The sequence below is a fragment of the Geotrypetes seraphini genome, chromosome 16, assembly GCF_902459505.1.
Source record: "Geotrypetes seraphini chromosome 16, aGeoSer1.1, whole genome shotgun sequence".
Classification (NCBI taxonomy): Eukaryota; Metazoa; Chordata; class Amphibia; order Gymnophiona; family Dermophiidae; genus Geotrypetes; species Geotrypetes seraphini.
In genome coordinates this window covers 17,134,728-17,157,287 of record NC_047099.1, presented here as the reverse complement: position 1 = coordinate 17,157,287, position 22,560 = coordinate 17,134,728, and the positions used below count along the sequence as shown (strand labels likewise).

The following is a 22,560-nucleotide window of genomic DNA, read 5'->3' as shown; positions in this document are numbered from 1 at the left end:
CAATATGAACATTTTTGGCTGTCCATCCCTATCATCACCCTCAAATCCTGTCTACAGCCCTGATGCCTCATGAGTTGGGCCCTGCTTCAGATTTAAATATTTCATGTCCCTTCCTAGTTAAATTTCATCCTGTTTATTTCTGACTTTTCCTGTAACTGATGTAGATCAGTATGAGTTCTAATCTTGTTCTCTAGAGCTGTGGTTTTCAACCCAATCTGCAGGGAACACTTGACCAGTCAGGTTTTCAGGCTATCCACAATGAATATGCATGAGCTATATCTGCATGCAATGGAGAAAATGCATGCTAATAGATCTCATACATATGCATGTGGATATCTTGAAAACCCAACCGGCCAGGTGGTCCCTGAGGACTGGGTTGAAAACTGCCTGTGCCATCTTCTTAAGTGATTAATGAGTCCAGCAGGTACCCAAACACTGCCACCCACAGAGTCAAGTGGACACACTAGCTGAAAAACAGGAAAAGTGCAAAGGCAGAGAACGTTTGCTCTTAGTTTTAATAGAGGATTGTTATAGGTAAAGATGAACATGAAAAGGCTCTGTACAATGATCATGTGAACAGGTCCCTGCCGACCAGCTTTAGGAAAAACAGGCTGATCATCTCTTTTCAACAACAAAATACAAAACATATACATTTATAGGAATAAAAAATAAACCCAATCATTTTTTTTAAGGCCCGTGTTATCTCTAGCATGATTTTCATGTTTCTGGGATTTGGCAATGATGATTTTCTGGGAATGTCTCATAAGAAGGCGATGCCGAGGGTCCATGGTCCTATCTGAGTCACAGGGAAAAGGATGCAGAGGGTCCTCAGTCCTGTCTGAGTCGCAGGGGAGGGGATGTTGTCTGAATGTTACAGAGAAAATCATTACAGTAAATAGATACACCTTTGGCAGCAGACAGCGCACCTGTGTAGTTCCTTTCTTTCACAACAAAGTATTTAGGAAAGATCACAGCTATAACCAAACGAGTATACCAGAAACCTTGGATACAGTGGTGTAGCAAGGGTGGTGCCCATCCTCCACCCTCTTCTCCCACCTCCATACGCTCCTTCCCTATCCCTTCCTGCCACGTGCACGCCGCTTCTCCCCCATACCTCTATAACATTACGGGCGTAAGCAGCTGTCATGCCAGCTCTTCTTCTGTTGTTACTTCCTAGGCACAGATCCAGGAATTGATGTCAGAGGAAGAGCCGATGCAGGTTGGGGGTTGCTGCTCGCACCAGGAATGTTACTGAGGTCGGGGGAAGGCAAGCAGCACGCACATGCGGCCGGGGGGGGGGGGGGAGAGGCGGGTGCCTGCACCCTCACCACGATGGCACCCAGGGCGGATACCCTCCCCCAACACCACACCACTGCCTGGATTTATCAAGTTCTTAAACAAAAAACAAAACCCACCCCAAAAGACCTTAATCTCAGAATCCCAGCGCTCTATAATTCACTGGCTCAAAGCTTTACAGTCACTGATCCTCGCTATTGTCCATCAGAGAGGTTCCCAGCTACTGTACACTGATATGGCAAAACCGGTTGCGAGTGGACATGAATTACATGTGATGAATGCATATTGTTTCTTCACACCTGTTCTCAGTGATTTGAGTTGATCAGTTATCTTCTTACAAGTGTCAACGTTCGAATCATGTGTGATCCCTCCCACACATGTCACTAGGGTTCTCATACCACATGTAATCCTCCCACACCACAGTCTCAGTGTGCATGTCCTCTTGGCACGTGTCACTGGAGACTATATTTTCTGTATAATCCTGCCATGTGTCACCAGAGTCTCAAAGGCAGAGAAGGTGGCTGTTACATGTGTCATCCGGAGTTTTAGAGGTGAAAATGGATGTAACGAGCTGGCATGGTGTTTACTGAGGCACTGTAGGATTTCCATGAGAAATTCTTCCCAAACTGCTAGTCCCAGAGCAGCTGTGAAAAGAAATGAAAGAAAAATAAATCAAGATATAACCGAGCCCCAATACTTACACAACAAAGGAGGAAAGGACAAGACATGAGGGTACTGAGTTGCAGAGGGTATGTGTGAGGAGGGCTGACATCACTTTAAGAAGTCTCTGATGAGACCTCAGCTGGAGTACTGTATACAATTCTGGAGAGCACACCTTGAAAAAGATATACACTGGACGGAGTCAGTGCAGAGAGCAGTTATTAAAATGGTCAGTGCTCTTCTTCATAAAGTACATGAGGACAGAGATAAATATCTCAATATAAATACTTTTGAAGAAAAACAAGAGAGGGGAGATATGATGGAGAAGTAAAACTTTACCTGCTAATTTGCTTTCCTAGGTCAGACTGGCCTAGACCAGTGATTCCCAACCCTGTCCTGGAGGAACACCAGGCCAATCGGGTTTTCAGGCTAGCCCTAATGAATATGCATGAGAGAGATTTGCATATGATGGAAGTGATAGGCATGCAAATTTGCTTCATGCATATTCATTAGGGCTAGCCTGAAAACCCAATTGGCCTGGTGTTCCTCCAGGACAGGGTTGGGAACCACTGGCCTAGACAAATGGGTTGTGCACACCTCAAATTAGATCATGTTTATCTCTTCAGATCTTTCACAAAATCTTAAAAACCACTATGTTTCATTGCTTTTTAGGCTGCTCCAATGAATGTTAAGGAGAAATTAGGTTCTTACCTGCTAATTTACTTTCTTTTAGCTTCTCCAGACCAGTAGAGGTTAACTTTACGAATGGGTATATATCTAATCATGACCAGCAGGTGGAGACTGAAAACAAAACTTTGGGACAGTATATACTATCCTCCCTTCTCTATTTCCCTCAGTCTGCCGAATAGCCAAGCAGAACCAAGAACTGGAAAACAGGAAGAAAACAATACTCCGAACAGGAGTAACAAATAACATACCCAAATGCTGTTGGAAAATGCAGAGGAGAAATACCCGAAGGAAAATGTCCCCACAGCTCGCCAGCTAAGCCAGCCGAGCCACAGCCGCTGTTCTTTAATTCTCCCCGGCCCTAGAAAAATACTAGAACCCGCAGCAAAAAACAAAAACTGCCCGCGAAAACAGCCCCAACAACAACAACAACAACAGACAGGGTGGGGACCTCTACTGGTCTGGAGAAGCTAAAAGAAAGTAAATTAGCAGGTAAGAACCTAATTTCTCCTTCTTTAGCACTCTCCAGACCAGTAGAGGTTAACTTTACGAATGGGACGTACCAAAGCAGTCCCTCTCACGGGCGGGACCCCCGAAGGGCCGATACCAGAACACGCTCACCGAACACCGCGTCCCGACGCGCCTGAACATCTACCCGATAATGTCTAACAAAAGAATACAAGGAGGACCAAACCGCAGCCTTACAAATATCCACCGGAGGCACGAGCGACGACTCAGCCCAAGAAGCCGCCTGACCCCGAGTGGAATGAGCCTTGAGAAACTCCGGAACAGGCTGCTGTTTCAGAAGATAAGCGGAAGCAATCGTCTCCTTGATCCAGCGCGCAATAGTAGCCTTAGAAGCGCCAGCTCCCCGACGAGGACCAGCCAGGAGGACAAAGAGATGATCGGACTTCCGGAATTCCTGGGTCCGCTGCACATCAGAGCGAAGGACCCGACCGACATCCAACTTGCGCAGCTGCCGTTGCTCAGAAGAGCCCTCCCGACCACCCAAGACCGGGAGAACCACCGATTGATTGACATGAAAAGGAGAAACAACCTTCGGCAGAAAGGAAGGAACAGGCCGCAAGACGACCCGCTCCCTAGACAACTCCAAGAAGGGAGCCCTACAAGAGAAAGCCTGCAGCTCAGAAATACTCCTAGCAGAAGTAATGGCCACCAAAAAGACCGCCTTCAAAGTAAGGTCCTTCAAAGAACAGTCGTCCAAGGGCTCGAAAGGCGGGCGCACCAAAACAGAGAGAACCAGATTAAGATCCCAAGAGGGAACCGAGGGCCGTAGGGGAGGCCTAAGCAACTTGGCCGCCCGCAGAAACCGAATCACATCAGGAAGAGCCGATAAACGCTGACCTGACACCAACCCTCGAAAGGTCGACAGGGCCGCAAGATGAACCCGGAGAGAAGACCAAGCCAGGCCTCTATCCAGGCCATCCTGCAAGAACTCTAGAATGTTAGGCAGAGAAGCGCGAAAAGAGGTCACTCCCCGCGCCCGACACCATTCCTCAAAGAGACGCCCAACCCGCACATAAGCCCGAGAGGTAGAAAGCCTCCGGGACCCCAACAGTGTAGCGATCACCTTGTCTGAATATCCCTTCTTGCTAAGGCGACCCCTTTCAAGAGCCACGCCGTAAGACAGAAGAGAGACGGGTCGAACAAGGGAATGGGACCCTGCATCAGAAGGTCGTCCGAGAGAGGCAGAGGAAGAGGAACCGCCACCAGGTGTCTCACCAGATCCGCATACCACGGACGTCGAGGCCAATCCGGAGCCACCAGCACCACCAAACCCGGATGGTGAACAATGCGAAGAAGCACTCTGCCCACCAGCGGCTAAGGAGGGAACACATACAACAGCCCCTCCGTTGGCCACGGCTGGACCAGAGCATCCAGACCCTCGGCCAGCCCTTCCCTGCGACGACTGAAGAAGCAGGGCACTTTGGCGTTGCCACTCGTGGCCATCAGGTCCATCAGGGGCTGCCCCCAATCTTGCACTATCAACCGAAACGCTCCGGCGCCGAGAAACCACTCTCCTGGATCCAGGAAGTGACGACTGAGGAAGTCTGCCTGAACATTTTCTACCCCGGCTATATGAGAAGCCGAGAGGTCCAGAAGATGGGACTCCGCCCAAACCATGAGCCGAGCCGCCTCCTGCGCCACAGGAGTGCTCTTGGTGCCCCCCTGACGATTGACATAAGCCACCGCCGTGGCATTGTCCGACAGGACTCTGACCGACTTGCCCAGCAAAAGGGAGTGGAAAGCTAACAGCGCCAGCCTGACCGCTCTGGTCTCCAACTCGTTGATCGACCAGGAGGCCTCCTCCGCGGACCAGGTGCCCCGAGCTGAGTGGCCCATAAACTGAGCCCCCCAACCGAGGAGACTCGCATCCGTAAGGAGCACCGTCCACTGCGGGAGATCCAGACCCACCCCCTGAACCAGGTGAGGGGTCCGGAGCCACCAGCGCAGACTGCAGCGCGCCAAGCCTCGCAGGGGAACCGGAACATCCAAATCTTGCCTCCGGGGAGACCACCTCCGGAGCAGAGCATACTGAAGAGGACGCATGTGGGCCCGCGCCCACCTCACCACGTCCAGGGACGCCGCCATTGACCCCAGGACTTGGAGGAAATCTCGCGCCCGAGGACCCCGGGACGCCAAAAGCAGGCGAATCTGAGATTGCAATTTGCTCACCCGGGCCTCTGGAAGGAAGACCTTCCCCAAGGAGATGTCGAACATAACCCCAAGGCACTCCAGACGCTGAGCCGGGACCAACCGACTCTTGGAAAGGTTGACCACCCAGCCCAGCGACCGGAGAAACTCCACCACCCGAGCCGTAACCCGGGAGCTCTCCTGCAACGACTTTGCCCGAATCAACCAGTCGTCCAGGTAGGGGAGAACCAGGATGCCCACCGACCGCAAGGCTGCCGCGACGACCACCATTACCGTGGTGAACGTCCGAGGAGCCGTGGCCAGACTAAAGGGAAGCGCACAGAACTGAAAGTGCCGCCCCAAGATCGCAAAGCGAAGGAAGTGCTGATGAGAGGCCCGAATTGGAACCTGCAAGTAGGCCTCCGTCAGATCGAGAGACATCCAGGATGGGCCGAAAGGTCCCCTCCTTTATGGCCACCACAAAGTAAATGGAGTACCTGCCGGTGCCCCACTCCGTAGGGGACACCGGCACCACTGCCTCGAGATCTAGCAAACGCTGAAGGGTCTGACGAAAAGCCTGCGTCTTCCATGGAGTCTGACATGGAGAAGCGAGGAAAAGGTCCGGCAGAGAGCGGGTAAACTCCAGAGCGTAACCGTCCCGCACCACCTCAAGGACCCACTGATCGGACGCGATCTCGGCCCATTTGGGGAAAAATTTGCGCAGCCGGGCCCCCACCGGAACCAAAGGGGGCGCCGGCAAGGAGTCATTGCGCAGGACGGGAAGCGGGGGAACCGGCGGAGGGATTCCCTGCCCCCCGACGGGCCCCCCGAAAGGGCTGCATGCGCTGGAAGAACCGACCCCAGGAAAAACCCTGAGCCGGGAAAGAAGCAGCCCCACGCCCCGGGCGATACTTGCGAAATTCCCGCAAACGCCCCCGGGCAGCCCCACACCTAGACGCAGGGCGGGCACGGTCCTCAGGCAGACGGGGCACCTTCGAGTCCGTCAGAGTCTGAATCAACTCATCTAATTCCTCTCCAAACAAAAAGACCCCCTAAAGGGAACTTTAGTAAACTTAGCTTTGGACGCAGAATCCGCCGCCCAAGCGCGCAGCCACAAAATACGCCGCGCGGCCATGCCATAGACTTAGCCGAAATCCGCACCAAGTCATAAAGAGCATCTGAGAGGAACGAGGCAGCCATCGCAATCTTCGCTACCTCCTGATCCACTAGAGACCAGTCATCAGACTCCCGATCCAGGACACGCTCAGCCCACCGAAACACGGCGCGAGCGACTAGCTCCCCACAAACAGCCGCCTGGACCCCAAAGGCAGAGACATCAAAATCATACTTAAGAAGAGTCTCTAACGCACGCGCCTCCGAGACCCTAAGAGCAGAACCGTCCATAACAGGCACGGTATGCCGCTTAGGAAGTGCCGAGACCACCGCGTTCCCCATTGGCGAAATTAAGGTAGCCCTACCTCCCTCCGGGACGGGATACCCAAGAGCCAAGGCGCACACCAAACGAAACTGCGCCCATAGGCCACTGCGCCAACACAAAATCCCGCAAATCCTGACGCACAGGAAAAGAGCGGGAACCAGGACAGACCCCCTGAAGCAGAGGGGCCCCCATACGCGGGGTCTCCGGCGGCGCCACTGCAAAAATGCAGCACCAAGGAGACCTGCTACACAGGTCTAAAAGCTCATCCCTCTGAATAAAAAAGCACACCACGGACGCATCTGCTCTGGAAGACGGGAAACCCGCCGCCCCGCTGCCAACAGGCGTCCCCTCTAGAGGATCCTGGAAGCCCGCCAAAGCAGCCAGGTCCTCAACCAGGCCAACACGCTCCTCCGCCCACCAATTCGCAATCCAAGCCCCCCCGCGGGCGCTTGGATGAGGGAGGAGGAAGAGGGGACGCCAAACGAAAAGAGGGAGGCAAAGCCATAGGGGGCGCGGAGGGAAACCCCCCCCGAAACCCCCCAGGCGCACGTGGGACCCCCAAAAGTCCGCACAAAGAAAGAAAATAAATTGGGGGCAAAAAACCCCAGGGACTCCCTGCCCCAGCAGGGGTCCATGCTGAAACCTGCCCCTGTGTTCGCCATACAGGGGGAAGGTCACCTGAGGTTGCAGACAAAATGGAGGGGCCAGACAAAGAAAATGGCGAAGTTCCCGCCAAAAATGCTCCCTCCATGGCCTGTAGCGGCTGAGAAGACTGAACAGTCCCAGCCGCTAAGACAGGCAAGTCGGCATCAGCTGTCAAAAAATCAGCTGAGAGGGAATCCTTCGGGGAATCCCTCCGTGGGCGGTTGTGGAAGACCGGGCTTCCCCACTGCTCCAAGCCGACTCGCGAGGCACCATCGGCGGGGAGCTCTGGGCGCCTGCAGCCGCTGCCGACGGAGCTCCACCACCTCACCGACCCAAACCGCCGAGTTCAGGCCGGCCGCGAGTGCCTCGCGGCTGGACTAAAATTGTGGCCTACTCCCCCGGAGAAGGGCACAATTGCTCCAGACGCGACCTAGCTATAAAAAAGTGCTGGTTACATGAAAAAATACAGTAAAATACAGTTTTCTTAAAGGGAAACAACCCTTCAGACCAGCACTACCTCAGGATTTTTTTTTTTTTTTTTTTTTTTTTTACAGAACAGACTCCACAGGCTCTCGAAGCAATATGCCTTGCTTGACTTAGGGGGCAAGGCTTACTGCTGAGGCTCCTCTAAAAAAATGTGGGGAGGTGGAGGAAGTGGGGGGAGGGACCCCGCTCGTGACCCGCCGGGTTTGACACCCCCGAGGTCGGACGGACCCCCAAACAGGGCCCGACCAAGCTCCGTCCGGCCAAAAACAGGGACAATAAACCCCTAAACAAATTCCAACAGCCCTACCAAGAGAGATGGGTACAGATCACTCAACACCTGCTGGAGACTGAAAGAAGACTGAGGGAAATAGAGAAGGGAGGATAGTATATACTGTCCCAAAGTTTTGTTTTCAGTCTCCACCTGCTGGTCATGATTAGATATATAAAGGATCTTTCTTTGTGATCTACTTATGTAAACAGAATCGAGCTCTTATTTTAAGGAGATGATTCGGTATATAAGACTAAGAATTCGATTAGATACCAGCAGGTTGGTGGAAACTGAGACCTGCAAAATTGTAGTGGAGCCCATAAGTTAACTGTGCAGTCTCTCCTAGAGTCAGTATGAACATAACAAGCAGAAAGAACTAACAAACAAAATAAGAACCAACAAATCTTCCTTAACCCTTTTCTCCCATGGGTTCAAAATCCCACACAATGTGCAGGACAGCTGTGCTGCAAAGGAAGCAGCAGCTTCAAACAGCAAGAGCAGTCTCACAGAATCCGCTTTGGTTCCTTGTCTATTCTCCATAAGAACATAAGAATTGCCACTGCTGAGTCAGACCAGTGGTCATCATGCCCAGCAGTCCGCTCACGCGGCGGCCCTCTGGTCTAAGATCAGCATCCTAACTGAGACTAGCCCTACCAGCGCACGTTCTTGTTCAACAGAAACTTGTCTAACTTTGTCTTGAATCCTTGGAGGGTGTTTTCCTCTACAACAGCCTCTGGAAGAGCGTTCCAGCTTTCTACCACTCTCTGGGTGAAGAAGAACTTCCTTACGTTTGTACGGAATCTATCCCCTTTCAACTTTAGAGAGTGGCCTCTTGTTCTCCCTACCTTGGAGAGGGTGAATAACCTGTCCTTAGCTACTAAGTCTATCCCATTCAGTACTTTGAATGTTTCGATCATGTCCCCTCTCAATCTCCTCTGTTCGAGAGAGAAGAGGCCCAGTTTCTCTAATCTTTTGCTGTACGGCAGCTCCTCCAGCCCCTTAACCATGTCGCTCTTCTCTGGTCTCTTTCGAGTAGTACCGTGTCCTTCTTCAGGTACGGCGACCAGTGCTGGACGCAGTACTCCAGGTGAGGGCGTACCATGGCCCGGTACAGCGGCATGATAACCTTCTCTGATCTGTTCATGATCCCCTTCTTTATCATTCCTAGCATTCTGTTTGCCCTTTTTGCTGCCGCCATGAAGAGAACCTCCTCTATAACTTATTAAGAAGGGGTTGTTTTTTGTTGCTGTTGTATTTTTGGTTTCTTTTTTTATAACAAAAAGAAATACTTCCATCCAAAAGGCAGCATCCCCTCAGGAACTACACCAAAACAAATTCCCCCTAAAGATGACAACCAAAAACGCAGACGGCCAGATCTGCAAAGAAGTGCAGAGTAATGCATTTAGGGATTAGAAATCGGAAGGAGCCATATGCGTTTGGAGGTGAGAGGCTGATATGCACAGTGGGGAGAGGGACCTTGGGGTGATAGTGTCTGAAGATCTAAAGGCGAAGAAACAGTGTGACAAGGCGGTGGCTGTTGCCAGAAGGATGCTAGACTGTAAGAGAAGAAAGAAGGTGTTGATGCCCCTGTACAGGTCGATGGCGAGGCCCCACTTGGAGTATTGTGTTCAATTTTGGAGACTGTATCTGGCGAAGGACATAAAGAGACTTGAAGCGGTCCAGAGGAAAGTGACAAAAATGGTAGGTTTGCACCAGAACATGTATAAGGAGAGACTGGAAGCCCTGAATATGTATACCCTAGGAGCAGTGGTCTCAAACTTGAGGCCTGGGAGCCACATGCAGCCCTGCCAGGTACTATTTTGAGGCCCTCAGTATGTTTATCACAGTTTCTTGATTATTTGTCCCTTTAGCTATAAATTACAATATTATTATTAAGACTTAGCCAAAAAGAAAGATTTATAAATTATAAAGTTTTACCTCATGCAAAATTGTCATTTCTTTAATAAGACATTAACTATTGTTTTCTGAGGCCCTCCAAGTACCTACAAATCCAAAATATGGCCCTGCAAAGGGTTTGAGTTTGAGACCATTGCCCTAGAGGAAAGGAGGGACAGGGGAGATATGATTCAGACGTTCAAATACTTGAAAGGTATTAACGTAGAACAAAATCTATTCCAGAGAAACGAAAATGGTAAAACCAGAGGGCATAATTTGAAGTTGAGGGGTGGTAGATTCAAGAGTAATGTTAGGAAATTCTTCTTTACGGAGAGGGTGGTTGATGCGTGGAATGCGCTCATGAGTGAGGTGGTGGAGAAGAAAATGGTCACAGTTTAAACAAGCGTGGGATGAACAGAGAGGATCTCTAATCAGAAAATAATGGGTATACATTGAAGGAACTAAGGCCAGTACTGGGCAGGCTTGCATGGCCTGTGTCCCGTATATAAACATTCAGTTGAGGATGGGCTGGGGAGGGTTTTGATGGCTGGGATGGTTAAGAGGGGCTGGAATGAGCTTTGATGGAGACTCCAGTAGATGGAATCTAAGCACACTACTGGGCAGGGCTCTGGGTTTTTGACCCAGAAATATCTAAGAAAGGATCATTTAAACTAAATAATTAATTTATGGAGCATGTAACATACATAGTAACATAGTAGATGACGGCAGATAAAGACCCGAATGGTCCATCCAGTCTGCCCAACCTAATTCAATTTAAACTTTTTCTTCTTAGCTATTTCTGGGCAAGAATCCAAAGCTTTACCCGGCACTGTGCTTAGGTTCCAACTGCCGAAATCTCTGTTAAGACTTACTCCAGCCCATCTACACCCTCCCAGCCATTGAAGCCCTCCCCAGCCCATCCTCCACCAAATGGCCATATACAGACACAGACCGTGAAAGTCTGCCCATTACTGGCCTTAGTTCAATATTTAATATTATTTTCTGATTCTAAATCTTCTGTGTTCATCCCACGCTTCTTTAAACTCAGTCACAGTTTTACTCTCCACCACCTCTCTCGGGAGCGCATTCCAGGCATCCACTACCCTCTCCGTAAAGTAGAATTTCCTAACATTGCCCCTGAATCTATCACCCCTCAACCTCAAATTATTTCCTCTGGTTTTACCATTTTCCTTTCTCTGGAAAAGATTTTGTTCTACGTTAATACCCTTCAAGTATTTGAACGTCTGATCATATCTCCCCTGTCTCTCCTTTCCTCTAGGGCAGCGATGGCGAACCTATGGCACGCGTGCCAACTGTGGCACGTGAAAGCCTTGCAGCTGGCACGCGCAGGGCCGCCATCAGGGCAGTACTACCAGGGGTGCACAGGAGAGAGAGCTGAACGGGGACGATGGGGGACCCGCGGGGTTAAATATAACTCGAGCCGCGAGGCTCGTCTTCTACTCCGACTGCCCTGCCGCTCACACAGCCGATTGGAAATCTTCCCCGACGTCAGCGCTGACGTCGGGGAAGACTTCTGGTCGGCTATGTGTGCGCGGCGGGACAGGCAGGAAATAGAAGACAAGCCTACGCGGCTCGAGCTACATTTTGCTGAGAAAGTTGCTAAGATGGGCTGGGAGGCAAACGGGGAACACAAAAGGGGGAGGGAGTGCGTTTTTGGACACAGAAGGCATGGACTTGGGAGAGAGGAAGGGAGGGAAATAGATGCTGAGGTGGGGGAGGGAATGGGTTTTTGGACACAGAAGGCATGGACTTGGGAGAGGAAAGGAGGGAAAGAGATGCTGAGGTGGGGGAGGGAATGGGTTTTTGGACACAGAAGGCATGGACTTGGGAGAGAGGAAGGGAGGGAAAGAGATGCTGAGGTGGGGGAGGGAATGTGTTTTTGGACATAGAAGGCAAGGACTTGGGAGAGAGGAAGGGAGGGAAAGAGATGGTTGTGTACACGGGGAATAGAAGAAAGGAGAATTTTTGGTCATAGGGAGGGAGTGAGGTACAGACAGTGGCATACCAAGGTGGAGGTGGGGGCGGTGTGCCCCGGTTTTACACCCCAAGGGGGTGCACAGCTGGCCACCCTCCAGTGTTCTCCCTAGGCTGGCAAACTGCGTCTCTTTAGCCACTTGAGTGCCACCGCCGCCATTGGGAACAGGCCGGTGCCAAGTTCTCCCTGCTTTTCCCTGTGGGGCCGACCAACTCTCGCCACCCGCGTCAATTCTGATGTCGGATAGGACGTTCTGGGCCAGCCAATCGCTGCCTGGCTGGCCCAGAACGTCCTCTCCGATGTTAGAATTGACGTCGAGTGGCAAGAGTTGGGAAGAGAAGCAGGGCGAACTCGGCGCCGGCCTGTTCCCGATAGCGGCAGTGGCAGCCTATTCCCCAGTGGCGGTGGCAGCATTTTCCCAATGGTGGTGGCATAGGGGAGGGCAAGGAGAAAGAAAGAAAGGGGAGGACAGGGAGCCAGAAAAAGAAAAAGAAAGAGGGCTGGGTGAAACAAAGAAAAATGGGGCACGGAGAGAGAGAGAAAGACAGACATACAGAATGAAAGGGGGTATGGAGAGAGAGAAAAAGAAAGAAGGGGGCAGGGTGAAACAAAGAAAAAGTTTGGGGAGGGAATGAGGTCTGGAGGAGAGGAAGCATACAGGAGGCTGAAAAAAGGGAAGAAATATTGGATGCACAGTCAGAAGAATAAAGTGCAACCAGAGACTGATGAAATTACCAAAGGTAGGAAAATGATTTTATTTTAAATTTAGTGATCAAAATGTGTCCGTTTTGAGAATTTATATATGCTGTCTATATTTTGCACTATGGCCCCCTTTTACTAAACCACAATAGCGATTTTTAGCACAGGGAGCCTATGAGCTTCAAGAGCAGCGTGGGGCATTCAGCGCAGGTTCCTGCGCTAAAAACTGCTATCGCGGTTTAGTAAAAAGGGAGGGGGAATATTTATCTATTTTTGTATAGTTGTTACTGAGGTGACATTGCATAAAGTCATCTGCCTTGACCTCTTTGAAAACCCGCGGAATATAAATAATTAACATTTTCTATGCGTACAGCGTGCTTTGTGTTTTTAAAATTTTATTGTTGGTAGATCATTTTGACTTGGCCACAAAGGTAAGGGGGAGGGAGGGGAGCTGCTGAAAGAGTCTACCTTGACGTGGTTGCAGGCTTACAAATCTTTTGGTCAAAGAGTGCGGCGACAGAGAAAAGTATGTGTGTATTCGGCCCATGAATGAAATCATTAAAACATTATAAATTGCCAATAAATTGAAATGAAATCCAAAGGATTGTGAATCAAATTGATTCTCTGACAATACAAAAATTCCAACCTTTAAAAATGATGTTACATAGTTCAGGCAACTTTATAAAGAGTTTTTAAATACTAAAATCTTGTTATTAAGGTTTAATTGATGTGCTGGCACTTTGAGGAAATTCTTTGGTTTTGTGCGGCAGTTTGGGCACTCGGCTCAAAAAGGTTAGCCATCACTGCTCTAGGGTATACATATTCAGAGCTTCCAGTCTCTCCACATACGTCTTCTGGCGCAAGCCTCCTATCATTTTCATTGCCCTCCTCTAGACCGCCTCAAGTCTTCTTACGTCCTTCGCCAGATACGGTCTCCAAAATTGAACACAATATTCCAAGTGGGACCTGTACAGGGGCATCAACACCTTCCTTCTACTGAGTACGCCTCTCTTTATACAGCCCAGCATCCTTCTGGCAGCAGCCACTGCCTTGTCACACTGTTTTTTCACCTTTAGATCTTTGGACACTATCACCCCAAGGTCCCTCTCCCCGTCCGTGCATATCAGCTTCTCTCCTCCCAGCATATACGGTTCCTTCCTATTATTAATCCCCAAATGCATTACTCTGCATTTCTTTGCATTGAATTTTAGTTGCTAGGCATTAGACCATTCCTCTAACTTTTGCAGATCCTTTTTCATATTTTCCACTCCCTCTTCGGTGTCTACTCTGTTACAAATCTTGGATAATCTATTAAGTAATTTGTCTAGATAATCTGTTATGTAATTTCTCTGGATAATCTTTGTTTTGCAATTCTCTCGGTAATGTCCAGATCTCTTATAATTTGTAATCCGCCTAGAACCGCAAGGCACAGGCGGAATAGAAATCACTAATGTAATGTAATGTAATGTAAGGTATCATCTGCAAAAAGGCACACTTTTCCTTCTAACCCTTCAGCAATGTCACTCATAAGAATATAAGAAGTTGCCTCCACTGGGTCAGACCAGAGTTCCATCGCGCCCAGCAGTCCGCACCCGCGGCGGCCCATCAGGTCCATGACCTGTCAAGTTGGCCCTGCCTCATCCTATAACCTATCACTACTTCTGTCCATACCCCTCAATCCCCTTATCCTTCAGGAATTTATCCAAACCTTCTTTGAATCCCTGTAGTGTCTTCTGCCCTATCACAACCTCCGGGAGTGCGTTCCATGTGTCCACCACTCTCTGGGTGAAGAAGAACTTCCTGGCATTGGTTCTAAACCTGCCCCCTTGTACTTGTTGTTCCCCACAGTTTGAAGAATCTGTCCCCGTCTACTTTATCTATGCCTTTCAGGATCTTGAAAGTTTCTATCATGTCTCCTCTAAGTCTCCGCTTTTCCAGGGAGAAAAGCCCCAGCTTTTCTAGCCTGTCGGCATATGAAAAGCTTTCCATACCTCTTATCATTTTCGTCGCTCTTCTCTGGACCCCCTCAAGTATTGCCATGTCCTTCTTGAGGTACGACGACCAATACTGGACACAGTACTCCAGATGCGGGCGTACCATTGCACGATACAGTGGCATGATGATTTTCTTTGTCCTAATCGTGATACCCTTCTTGATGATACCCAGCATTCTGTTTGCTTTCTTTGAGGCTGTCGCACATTGTGCCGATGCTTTCATTGTTGTATCCACCAGCACACCCAGGTCTCTTTCAAGGGTACTTACCCCTAGCAATAACCCCCATTGTATAGCTGAACATCGGGTTCTTTTTCCCAACATGCATGACCTTGCATTTCTCTATATTAAAGTGCATCTGCCACTTTTTTGCCCACTCTTCCAGTTTCGTTAGGTCCCTTTGCAGTTCCTCACAGTCTTCCGTGGTTCTGACCCTGCTGTAGAATTTGGTGTCATCTGCAAATATGATAACCTCACATTTCGTCCCCGTCTCCAGATCGTTTATAAATATATTGAACAGGAGCGGTCTCAACACCGACCCCTGCGGAACTCCGCTCATGACTCATTGCCAGTCTGAGTATTGGCCCTTCACTCCAACTCTCTGTTTTCTGCCCGCCAACCAGTGTTTAATCCATCGGTTGTGACATTTCCGCCCTGCGCGACGGTCATGTCAAAGTGAAACCCCGGTCTCAATCCTGTATTAGAGACCAGAGTCTGCCTAATGACGATCAGGATGAAGATCCTGAAAACCGTGCTGCCTGTCCTGAGCCTTCTGAGCTGGAGCAATGCCCAGAGTATAAGTTAGCTCCACGACCCAAGAGAAGCCTGAGTCACACCAGGAGGTTAAACCAGGTTCCCAGTAGTATTCTGCCCGGCAACCTGGAGGGGAGCCCAAGAGCATGCAAGCTAGACACACACACACACTGAGTGCAGGGCGTGGCCAAAAGCCTCTTAAGCAGCTCTCCCGAGCATTACAGAAAAAAGCACACCAGGAGCTGGCAGAGAAGGTTCTCCGGGCCAGGCAAAGGCCAGACCCCGCTCCAGAACCTATGGAGTGCGAGGATTCCCTGCCTCAAGAGCCAGCCGAGCAGCTGGGTATGGTGGAAAACATGGAACTGGATGAATGGGGCATGCCTGAGACCGATACGGAGGAAGCCATGGATGTAGGCTTGGCAGCTTTCCACTAAGGGTGGCAGGTACGGAGCTGCATAAGAATAATAAGGGAAAAGCTTAATGGAAAGCTATTTTGGATTGTTTTGTTGGAGTAAAGACAAGCCCAGAGCAGTGCTGCAGCAGCCTGATTAACTCACTACACTACAGCTGTGCAGAAGCCCAGAGGAACTGGAGAAGGTTTGCTGGCTTGTGAAACAGTTTCCCAATTAAGCCACCTAAGTTCTAAGGACTTTACAGAATTAGGGTAGGAACCCTGAAGAACCAAGGGTTGGGTTTCAGAGGGAGCTTATTGAAGCTAGATATTGAAAGGGGATCCAACAATTCTGTGGACCAGCAGTGGGAAAGACTGTAAGCTAATTAGTGCTGAAAGAACAAGAGCCTGCGGTGAGGCTAGAGTTTTTTTTTGCTTTGCATGTTTTAAGTTTACTTGATGATAGAACTGTAAATACCTGGTGAAGAAACCGGATTGTCTTGAATTGAAAGTCCAGGGTGCAAGTGCCATTCTTAAGGACTTCCTATGGGACTAATTTTGATTAGAGAGTTGCGCGGGGACAGAAATCCCACCCGTCCCCGTGAGGAATCCCACCCGTCCCCGTGAGGAATCCCTCCGTCCCCACCCGTCCCCGCGAGGAATCCCCTCCGTCCCCACCCGTCCCCGCGAGGAATCCCCTCCGTCCCCGCCCGTCCCTATAAACTTCAGAAATAGTTATTTCATTTAATTATGCTAATGAATTAAAGGCTCTGGTAGAAACCCATTTACAAATAAGCAAAAAGACTTTATTAATTTGAAAATATTAATTGGGAAGAATACATACTTTGCAAACGGGTTTCTACCAGAGCCTCTAATGTTTATAAATTTTTATCAACACAACTAATATACTACTTTATCCTGAAGCAAAATAAAAAAAAAAGAAATATAATTCTTTTCCTACCTTTGTTGCCTGGTTTCTGCTTTCCTCATGTTCTCATTCAATTCCTTCCATCCACTGTCTCTCTTCCTTCTGCATCTTCCATTTGCTCTGTTACTGTGCCTCTCCCTTTCTTCCCCCTTCCAAATTGGTCTGGCACCCATCTTCTTCTCTCCGCTCCCCCCATAGTCTGGCATCTGTCTTCTTCCCTGCCAGCGTCTTCTCCCTACACTCTCTTCCCCATTTCCTTTCAGCGTCCTTCTCCCCCCATCTTCCCCATGTCCTGTCAGCGTCCTTCTCCCCCCTCTGTCTTCCACATGGGCTTTCAGTGTCCTTCTCCCCCCTCTGCTTCCTCATGTCCTTTCAGCGTCCTTCTCCCTCTCTGTCTTCCCCATGGCCTTTCAGCGTCCTTCTCCACCCCCCCCGTCTTCCCCATGTCCTTTCAGCGTCCTTCTCCACCCCTTTGTCTTCCCCATGTGCTTTCAGCATCCTTCTCCCCCCTCTGTCTTCCACAAGTGCTTTCAGTGTCCTTCTCCCCCCTCTGCTTCCCCATGTCCTTTCAGCGTCCTTCTCCCTCTGTCTTCCCCATGGCCTTTCAGCGTCCTTCTCCACCCCCCCCCCCCGTCTTCCCCATGTCCTTTCAGCGTCCTTCTCCACCCCTTTGTATTTCCCATGTGCTTTCAGCGTCCTTCTCCCTCCTCTGTCTTCAAGTGCTTTCAGAGTCCTTCCCCTCCCCGTCTTCCCCATGGCCTTTCAGCGTCCTTCTCCCCACTCCTTCTCTACCGCCCCGGGTGCAGCACAGCCGGCCAGGTCCCCTTACTTTTGTGGCACTTCCCCGACCGACTGACAACAGCCCCGGTCCGACAAACCTCCCTGCCCTTAACCGCGAATCTAAATTACCTTATTACAGCTGCTGTAAGAAGATAATTTAGATTCGCGGCTACAGGGCAGGGAGGATTGTCGGACCGGGACTGTTGTCGGTCGGTCGGGGAAGTGCCACAAAAGTAAGGGGACCTGGCCGGCTGTGCTGCAACCGGGGCGGGGCGTGGCGGGGCGGACCGCCCCCTCCCTTGGTAGCCACTCGAACTGCGAGGCTACTCTCCTCCTTACCTGCACTGCCTGCAGCACAGAGCCAAACGGAAGTCTTCCCGACGTCAGCGCTGACGTCGGGAAGACTTCCGTTCGGCTCTGTGCTGCAAGCAGAGAAGGTAGGGAGAAGAAGAGCCGCGCGACTGAGTACATCCAGCCCCGCAGGAACCCCGCGACCCTCGGAGGCATCCCCACGGGATCCCCACGACCCTAGGGGGTGTCCCCACGGGATCCCCGCGACCCTAGGGGCGTCCCCACGGGATCCCCGTGACCCAAAGGGGGAACCCGCGGGATTCCCGTCGTCCCCGTTCCCGTGCAGCTCTCTAATTTTGATGTGTTTCTTCAGAGATTGTGTTTCCATGCAGGGAGAGCAGTAAAACCGGGACTGTGAATTTACCTGATAGCAGCCTTGCGCTGCTTGCACAGAACTGAGTGTAAGACAAAAGTCTTTTATTTGTGTTTTTTTTTGAACAGGGAAACTTGGACTTTAATGATTCCTTGTCTGTATTTTGAGTTTTCTAATGATTATGTGTTAGGCAATAAAGTAAACCTGACACATTATTTTTGATTCAACTAGGCTCGCTGTACTTTATTTGAGCGAAGACTAGGATATTGAGGCACCAGTGAGGTCTCCCCTTTTGGGAGCCACGCCAGGGTTGTGCTACCCCCTATCGGCGGTCCTCCTTAATCTTACAGAGGCCCCGGCAGGTGACACGGTATACATCCCCCTCCACCCCGTGGTTCCACAGCTTCTTAAGCAGCCGTTTGTACAGCATCTTGTAGCTCTTGAAATATACAGCTCCATTATTCTTGTAACTTCTCCTGGAAATGACCAGAATTCTCTCTGTAATTATCCTGGAAATGTCCAGTTGTCTCTTTTGTAATCCGCCCAGAACTGCAAGGTTGAGGCGGAACAGAAATCAGTAATGTAATGTAATGTACCTTGTCGAAGGCTTTTTGGAAGTCGAGGTAAATGATGTCTATGGGTTCCCCTTTGTCCATCTGGCTGTTATTCCCTTAAAGAAGTGTAGTAAGTTCGTGAGGCATGACCTTCCCTTGCAGAAGCCATGCTGGCTCGCCCTCAGTTGCCCATTTTTTTCTATGTGCTCGCAGATGCTGTCCTTACTCAGTGCTTCCATCATCTTATCCGGAACCAAAGTCAAGCTCACTGGCCTGTAGTTTCCCGGGTCACCTCTCAAACATATTGAACAGGATTGGCCCCAGCACCGAACCCTGAGGGACTCCACTACTCACCTTTCCTTCCTTCGAGTGACTTCCATTAACCACCACCCTCTGGCGTCTGTCCGACAGCCAGTTTCTGACCCAGTTCACCACTTTGGGTCCTAACTTCAGGCCTTCAAGTTTGTTCAACAGCCTCCTATGAGGAACTGTATCAAAGGCTTTGCTGAAATCCAAGTAAATTACATCTAGCATATGTCCTCGATCCAGCTCTCTGGTCACCCAATCAAAAAATTCAATCAGGTTCATTTGGCACGATTTACCTTTTGTAAAGCCATGTTGCCTTGGATCCTGTAACCCATTAGATTCAAGGAAATACACTATCCTTTCTTTCAGCAACACTTCCATTATTTTTCCAACAACTGAAGTGAGGCTCACCGGCCTGTAGTTTCCTGCTTCATCCCTGTGACCACTTTTATGAATAGGGACCACATCCGCTCTCCTCCAATCCCCAGGAATCACTCCCGTCTCCAGAGATTTGTTGAACAAGTCTTTAATAGGACTCGCCAGAACCTCTCTGAGCTCCCTTAGTATCCTAGGATGGATCCCGTCTGGTCCCATCGCTTTGTCCACCTTCAGTTTTTTAAGGTGCTCATAAACACCCTCCTCCTTGAACGGCGCAGAATCTACTCCATTTTTTCGTGTAACTTTGCCAGACAATCTCGGTCCTTCTCCAGGATTTTCTTCTGTGAACCCAGAACAGAAGTATTTGTTTAGCACATTTGCTTTCTCCTCATCACTCTTCAAATATTGGTTCCCAGCATCTTTTAGCCTAGCAATTCCATTTTTCATCTTCCTCCTTTCACTAATATATCAGAAAAAATTTTTGTCTCCCTTTTTTACATTTTTAGCCATTTGTTCTTCCGGATGTGCTTTCGCCAGACGTATCTCTCTCTTGGCTTCTTTCAGTTTCACCCTGTAGTCCTTTCTGCACTCCTCTTCTTGGTTTTTTTTATATTTCACGAACGCCAACTCTTTCGCCTTTATTTTCTCAGCTACTAGGTTGGAGAACCATATCGGCTTCCTTTTTCTCTTGTTTTTATTGATTTTCTTCACATAAAGGTCCGTAGCCATTTTTATCGCTCCTTTCAGCTTAGACCAGTCTTTCCACTTCTCTTATGTCCTCCCATCCTAACAGCTCTTTCTTGAGGTACTCTCCCATTGCATTAAAGTCAGTACGTTTGAAATCTAGGACTTTAAGTATCGTGCGGCCACTCTCCACTTTAGCCATTATATCAAACCAAACCATTTGATGATTGCTACTTCCTAGGTGAGCACCCACTCGAACATTAGAGATACTCTCTCTATTTGCGAGGACCAGATCCAATATCGCTTTTTCCCTTGTGGGTTCCATCACCATTTGTCTGAGCAGAGCCTCTTGAAAGGCATCCACAATCTCCCTACTTCTTTCCGATTCTGTATATGGAACATTCCAGTCCGCATCCGGCAGGTTGAAATCTCCCAACAGCAGAACCTCCTCTTTCCTTCCAAACTTTTGGATATCCACAATCAGATCCTTATCAATTTGCTGTGATTGAGTCGGAGGTTTGTAGACTACACCCTTGTAGATAGAAGTTCCATCTTTTCTTTTCAGAGCGATCCATATTGCTTCGTCCTCTCCCCAGGTCCCTTGCATTTCAGTCGCTTGGATATTGATCTCTGTCCTTCCTAAAAAGATTATATCCCGGTATGTTTGCATCCCATCCATGTGATTCACTGAACCATGTCTCTGTGATAGCGACAATATCTAGATCTGCCTCTAACATCAGGGCTTGCAGATCATGAACTTTGTTGCTTAGACTACGAGCATTTGTGGTCATCGCTTTCCAGCTATTTTTCAGCGATAATCTCCTTTTTCGTATGGATTTTTGTTTCGTTTCACTTTCCGTTGCAATACTAAGAAATGAGTTGCTGATATTGTTTATGTTGCAGTCTTTACTACTATCACATCTTTTCTTTTGCTGGGGGTGGTCTCTATAATTGTCCTTCGTACATACATCACCCCCACCTTCTAGTTTAAATGCGTAGAAAAATATTGTCTAAATTTCTCTGCAAGTTTTCTTTTTCCTGCTGTAGTAATATGTAGCCCATCAGTGCAATATAGCTTCTTGTCCTTCCATGTATTTCCCCATCCTCCTATGTACTTGAAGCCTTCTTGATGACACCAGGCTTTGAGCCATCTATTAAAGTCCTCTGTTTTTCACTCTTTGCTCTCCCTTTCAATATGCAGGCAGTATTTCAGAAAAAGCTAAAGTCTTTACAAAAGGTTTCACGCCCTCACCAAGCTCCCGAAAAGCTTTCTGTGCTGCAAGTGTGGAGTTGTTGGCCAGGTCATTTGTTCCCAGATGGATAACATTACATCAGTGTTAAAATCTTTAGTTTCTTCCTTAATTATAGTCTGAATTTGCCTGGAACTCCTGGTAGCTGAGGATCCTGGAAGACATTTCACTATTTTGGTCTCCTCGCCTTGTGTTCCAAGGTTAATGCCTCTGATGATGGAATCCCCCAACAGTAATAGTTTTCTGTTTTTGGCTTTTTTATTTGTGCTTAGGGTGCGCTTGTTCTCTTGAGTTACCTTCACTGGTTCCAGTCCCACCTCCCTTCTGTTTTCTTTTTTTTTTTTTTTTAATATTATTTATTTATCAATTTTCAAATAAACAATCAAGTATACACTTGTACAGAAAGGAGAGGCATTAAAGAACACATTCCAAGCGTGACAATAGTTATAATCATAATCAAAGAAAAATAATCTTAATCTCCTCAAGTCCTCATATTATGGATCCAAGATGTAAAAAGGTGAGCTTTACACAAATCTTAGCAATATATCAATAAGAAGAAAGATAGGAACACTTAGCTGAAGGAAGTGACCTAATCAAATAATGAACGCTCATGTTGTATTAATCCCAGCTTTCAAGTGTGCAGCTAACAGAAAGGTTGTCAGTTGTATAGGCTCAAAGAAAACATATTTTTGCTTTTGATATAATATCACACATTTACATGGGTGTCTTAAGAAGAAAGAGGCTCCAAGAGCGATAACTCCCGGCTTCAAAATCAGAAATTCACGACGACGCCTTTGGGTATCTCGAGCCAGATCTGGAAATATTTGTATTTTAAATCCCAAAAATTCTTTTGACTTGTTTTTGAAGAAAAGTCTCAGCAACCAGTTTTTATCCGGTGCTAAGGCAACTGTGAGAAGAAAAGTTGCTGGTGTCGCGATTTCCTTGTCCAACTGTTCTAATATCAGTGAAACATTTAAATTCTGTTGGACCTCTGGAGGTAGTTGTTGTGGTTCTTGATATTGTTGATGTTGTCCTTCAATTTTCCGAATAGGCAGATAATAAGCCTGAGTTAAAGGTGGAAGCAATTCTTCTGAGATATCCAAAATTTCTACCATATATCTTTTTATCATCTCTCTAGGAGATATTGTTGCCAC

The 22,560-nt window shown here is 48.7% G+C and overlaps 1 protein-coding gene across 3 annotated transcripts in view; it reads right to left on the bottom strand.

Moving 5' to 3' along the window:
- Positions 1–496: 496 nt before the first annotated feature.
- The window catches only part of LOC117350242 (protein FAM122A-like), a 131,742-nt gene continuing 109,678 nt past the window's right edge, over positions 497–22,560 (bottom strand). For 2 of the 3 annotated variants that reach the window (XM_033924397.1, XM_033924396.1), the window contains exon 9: positions 1,728–1,940. In XM_033924397.1, coding sequence (XP_033780288.1) covers positions 1,880–1,940 — 61 coding nt within the window. In that variant the 3' untranslated portion in view covers positions 1,728–1,879. Of the gene's footprint in view, positions 1,941–22,560 lie in introns of all 3 variants that reach the window. The other variant, XM_033924398.1, reaches the window with a different exon arrangement.